General features: G+C 49.8%; 1 protein-coding gene across 2 annotated transcripts; it reads right to left on the bottom strand.

Moving 5' to 3' along the window:
- Positions 1-225: 225 nt before the first annotated feature.
- KRT24 (keratin 24) lies at positions 226-4,420 on the bottom strand. Of its 2 annotated transcripts, none has more exons than XM_062216147.1 (8): positions 3,929-4,420; positions 3,226-3,308; positions 1,991-2,147; positions 1,579-1,740; positions 1,357-1,482; positions 810-1,027; positions 511-590; positions 226-329 (listed from the first exon to the last, which is right to left on the bottom strand). In XM_062216147.1, exons 1-8 carry the CDS (start codon positions 4,418-4,420, stop codon positions 226-228), a joined length of 1,422 nt encoding a protein of 473 aa, XP_062072131.1. The 2 variants fall into 2 exon arrangements, with proteins under 2 accessions (XP_062072131.1, XP_062072132.1); XM_062216148.1 differs by having other exon boundaries at positions 511-575.
- Positions 4,421-5,102: the final 682 nt, after the last annotated feature.

The raw sequence follows: 5,102 nt of genomic DNA, 5'->3' as shown, positions 1-5,102 counted from the left end.
GTTTATTGAAGCAGAGTTAAGAATTAGAGCAAAGTTGTCATTGGGACTTTTTCAAGAGCATTCTAATAGGAAAACAAGAGGATACAGAACAAGTCCTAGCCATCTGTTTTTGGACTGGAACTTTGCCCTGAGGTTAATCAGAAAGGTTCGTAGATGGGGGTGATGTCTTCACTCGCGTCCTCGAGTTTTTTCTTTGAAAGACACTTTCGTTGATCTGGACGTGGTTTATTTGATTTTCACCTCGGAAATGTTGCTCACTTGAGACGAGACGACTCTGCCGTCCACCACCTCCTCTATGATGGTCTTGGTCACTCTCATCTTGTTGGGATCTAGAAACCGTGGGATCACAATGTCAAGGAAGGCTATCACAGAGACCCAGAGCAAGAGGAATTCAACCGCCCTCTCTAAGCAAGAGAGGGTAAGCCGCAGTGTACACTTTTCATCTGCCCAGCCAAGCATGCTTTTATTTTTAAATAAGAAATCATCATCAACATTAAAAGAAAAATCTACCTCTCTGTTGGCCAGAGTGGCTTTCAGATCTCGAGTCCCTGGATCCTAGGTCTCTAAAGTCCGATCTTCCAGAACCAGAGCTGCCAGAGGAAAAAAAAAAAAAGTGCTTTCCTTTGCCTTTTGCGAAGGAGGTGGAAACCACGGACCCCGGGGATTTGGCACCATGTCGCTGTAATTCCTCGTGTCTGTTACTTTATGAGTTAGTAAGCACTCTGTCAAGTTCGACACCCGCCCCCCTGCCCCCAGGGCCTGCTGGGATTCACAGGATAAATTTGTGGAGGCTCGCGGCTTGCAGTTACCCTCCCTCTCCATCGAGCAGACGGCGGTAGGTCTCGATCTCCATCTCCAGGCGTGTCTTGGTGTCCAGCAGGCACTCGTATTCCGCACGCTGGCACTGGGTCTCGCCTCGGATCTGCCGGAGCTGCTCCTCCAGGCTGCCGATCTGCCTTTGAGTTTCTGACAGCTGAGCCACATAACCAGCTTCCGTTTCAGCCAGCGTCCCTTCCAGGGAGCTTTTCTAAGGGGAAAAGCACACACACACACACACACAAATTCAGGATAAAAATAAGTCCCTGAATGATTTTTAAAAATATAATAGGTACTGAGAGTACACCTTTGCAAAATTACAACCTATATTGTCAAGTTCTATTGCTGTTACTTTCTATACTAGGTCTCTTACGGAAATAGAGTGCTGTGTCTTTAACTGTCTTGTGCTTTCTAGAACCACAATGTAGTGCTCCGAACACTGCTTTTATCGTATAGCTGGTGAACCTCCTGGCCAAGGGAGAAAGCTGCTTTGGCTTGAGTTCCTGTGGGAGATCTTGCAAAGTTCTTTGCAGCACATACCATGGCCAGCTGGGACTGAAGCTCAATGTCCAGGGCTTGGAGAGTGCGTTTCAGCTCGGTTATCTCGTTCTTGGCCCAACTGGCTGCCCCAGCATCCGTAGAAATCTGTGCTTGTAGCGATGCGCTCTAAATAAAGAGAAACCGCAGCTGTTGGAGTCTAGAGCGAGGAGCAGAAGCGGCTTGTGTATGGCTGCGGGCTCAGGGCTCCGCGCAGTGGGCTACCTGCTTGTTGAACTGCTCCTCCGCTTCCCGCCGGTTCTGCTCGGCCAGCGCCTCGTACTGTGCCCGCATGTCATTCAGCAGCGTAGTCAGGTCGGTTCCCGGGGCGGCCTTTATTTCTACGGTCACGTCTCCTCCAGAGCGCCCTTGGATACTCTTCATTTCCTAGCACAAAGGAAAGAACGCCGCGGTGATGAGCTTGGAAGAGCAACGACTTCTTGAAAGGTGCACAGCCAACATCAATTTGCTTCTAGAACAGCAGATACGATGTGCTGGCTGGGCTTTTGTGCTGGTCACAGGATGTGGAGAATGTATTTAGGTAAAGTCAGGTTTATTTGGTTCCTGTGGACTGGTTGTGGGGGCGGGGAGGGGAGAAGCAAGCCGGGCTGTTCCCTTAGGTGAAGCGCGCTCCCACCTCCTCGTGGCTTGTCTTCAGCAAAGCCAGCTCCTCTGTGAGAGTCTGCACCTGCATCTCCAGGTCGGAGCACGTCGGGGTCAGCTCATCCAGGACTTGGCGGAGGCCACTGATGTCGGCCTCCACGCTCCGCCGGAGAGACAGCTCTTTCTCGTGCCTGGAGGGGGTGGCAGCGAGGAAGTATGACGAGCTGGCCTGGCCGCCTGCCATCGTCCCGTATTGGACACATTTCCACCTCTGAGTATTTTTATAGATGAAAGCTGCTAAGTTTTCTCTTACGGTTTTCCCCCCCTTGGAGAAAAATGTGAGTCTAATGTTAATTTTAATGATGTCTAATAATTGTTTAAAGACAACATTAAAAATTGCTTTTGAGAGAGAGAGAGAGAGCGAGCTCTCAGTCTGTGCTTCACTCTCCCAATGCCCACAGCAGTTAGAAGGTGGGAGCAAAGGTCAGGGGCTGAAGCTGGGAGCCAGGAACTCCATCCAGGTCTCTCATGTGAGCGGCAGGAACCCAACTACCTGAGCCATCACGGCTGCCACCCAGGGTCTGCAATAGCAGGAAGCTGGAATCAGGAGTGGAGCCAGGACTTGAACCCGTGTCCTCTGCTGTGAGGCATGAGTGTCTTCCCAGCTGGGCCAAATTCCTGCCCAAAGTCTAACGATTGTCAGAACGAAATTCTCATCCTTCTCTTGCTTCTTTTCTTCCCTTCCCTCCTCCTCCCTTTCTCTCTCTCTTCCCCCTCCTTTTCTGGTGGAATGATGGTTTCTAAAATTTACCCTTGGGCTATATGAGAATTTAGATCATTATTTCCTAAGAAATCTTTTTTTAAGATTCATTTTATTTATTTGAAATACAGAGTTACAGGGAGAGGTAGAGCCAGGGAGAGAGAGAGAGAGGTCTTCCATCCACTAGCCCACTCCCCAGATAACTGCAATGGCCAGAGCTGCACTGATCCGAAGCCGGGAGCCAGGAGCTTCCTCCGGATCTCCCATGCGGGTGCAGGGGCCCAAGGATGTGGGCCATCTTCTACTGTTTTTCCAGGCCATAGCAGAGAGCTGGATTGGAAGTGGAGCAGCCAGGACTCAAACCGGCACACATATGGGATGCTGGTGCAGCAGGCTGGGGCTTTAATCTGCTGTGCCACAGCGCCAGCCCTCCCCCCCCCCCCATATTAAAACAAACAGTTAATTTAATTTTTCGGTAACACTTGTTTCCAGGCCTTCATGTTACTTACTTCAGCCTGAAGTCATTGGCCGCCAGTCTGGCGTTGTCAGTTCGCAGAATAAGCCCCGCATTGTCAGCAGTGGCATTGACGATCTGGAAAAGATGGGGCCGTGACTAACTGAGGGATGATTTTTGCCTGCTTCTCAGGGTATAGGTCCCCTGTGCATAGCTCTTAAAGGCGAATTGCTTTGCAAACGTTCCCAGCGATGCCATTTGTATACCTAGGATTACATCTTCCTGCAAAAAGGTAACAGTTTCACATGTGTTACAGAACACAGCCCTCTATGGGTTTCTGTTCAGTTATTCCTGGAGTGCTTTCAGAAAATAGTACAAAGATTCAACTTCCTTTCCAGAAAAATCTTTAAAATATATTTCCTCTACAACAGTGGCTGACTATTTTAGTCATGGGATAATTCGATTTAACTAAGGCTGATTCATTGCCCTCATTCTCATATGTATTTATTATTTAGCTGCCATACCTTGTGGAAATTTTGCCCTCTTTGTAGGAATATTCAAATCTGAGATGAAAACAGAAAATTCATACAGCTGGCCACCACACAGACATGTCATAGTTAAGATGTTCCAGGTCTCATTTTGCCATCACAACAAACAAGGATTTCTTCAATTCCTCCACTCACATGTCCATTACAGTAGATGATCCGAATAAAAATGAAAAGTCCTCGCTAGAAATGCAGCCATGGCTGGAGACTCACCTGGTTCCTGAGATCCTCAATCATTGAGTAGTATTTGCTGTAGTCCCGTCCAGATCCGCCGTCTCTAGACCCTGGCCCGAGTCTGACATACCACTGCTGGATCCTGTTCTCCAGGTCAGCGTTGGCCTGCTCCAGGGCTCTGACCTTGCCCAGGTAACTGGCGAGGCGGTCGTTGAGATTCTGCATGGTTTGCTTTTCACCTCCAGAGAGAAGCCCCCCGTGGCTAACACCACCTCCCACGCCAGCACCATAGCCGCAGAAGCTCCCGCCAGCACCGCTGCCGAATCCAGAGCCCCCACCACAGCCAGCTCCGCAGCCGGCGACTCCTCCCAAACCGCCCCCTCCAATGCCCCCTCCAAAGCCGACTCTAAACCCCCGGCTCAGGCCACAGCCGCCGGCACCCCCGTGGGTCCCCAGATCGCTTCTGCTTCCGCCTGCAGCCGCCCTGCTGCCCCCAGCCCTGGAGGAAGAGACTCGAGATGAGAGAGACATGGGGCTCTGGCCGGTGCTGAGCTTGTAGGAGGGACAGTGAGGGGTGACGGTGCAGAGTCTATCCGAGGCTGCCGTTGGACCCTTATATACACAGTTTTAGGGTGTTCCTCTTCTCCATCGCCTCTTAATCCCGGTCACAGTTTTGCAAATCCGTAATTGGATAATTTCTTTCCCGTGGATTCACACTCCTCTTCTGAAGCTGGGTCAGGGCGAGCCCTGGGGCATTCACTGTATCAGGGGGAAAAAAATAAGGCGGAGCAGTGGGAAAAAAATATTCAGAATTCCGGTTTTAATCTTCCAGGGGTTTTGTCGGCTGGCAATTGTTTCCTGAAAGAATGCTTCTGTTAAATTTGCTCCATGAGTTCCCTACTGCTGGGAACAGCCTCAGATTATCAACTGTAATTAAAATGCTTAGGGCGATGCTGACGAAAATTTCCCGTCCAACATGGCACTTTTTGTTTGTGTGGGGAAGTTGGAATTAGCTTCACCTCAGCATTGATTTCAGATTTAAGACAATGGCCATTTCTTCGATGGCCTCCATCAGCATATTTCTCTGATTTGTTGTGTCAGGTCATTGCTTTCCTTGTATTTTGAGATGATCGGATGACAGGTTTTCCCTGTTAAGACCCAGGCAAAGACTCCCTCGTCTTGTGTGTGAATACTGTTCGATCTCAGTAACACG

The sequence above is a fragment of the Lepus europaeus genome, chromosome 18, assembly GCF_033115175.1.
Source record: "Lepus europaeus isolate LE1 chromosome 18, mLepTim1.pri, whole genome shotgun sequence".
In the NCBI taxonomy this organism is placed as follows: domain Eukaryota; kingdom Metazoa; phylum Chordata; class Mammalia; order Lagomorpha; family Leporidae; genus Lepus; species Lepus europaeus.
This window is presented reverse-complemented; position numbering and strand designations above follow the sequence as displayed.

What these genes read in the sequence shown, in the direction of transcription:
- KRT24 (XM_062216147.1), bottom strand. Translation starts at nt 4,420, where the DNA reads ATGTCTCTCTCATCTCGAGTCTCTTCCTCCAGGGCTGGGGGCAGCAGG. An exon ending in GCCAATGACTTCAGGCTGAA is followed by an intron (nt 2,148 to 3,225) that starts GTAAGTAACATG and finishes CACCCCCTCCAG; the next exon opens with GCACGAGAAAGAGCTGTCTC. An exon ending in AGGAGCAGTTCAACAAGCAG is followed by an intron (nt 1,483 to 1,578) that starts GTAGCCCACTGC and finishes CTCTTTATTTAG; the next exon opens with AGCGCATCGCTACAAGCACA.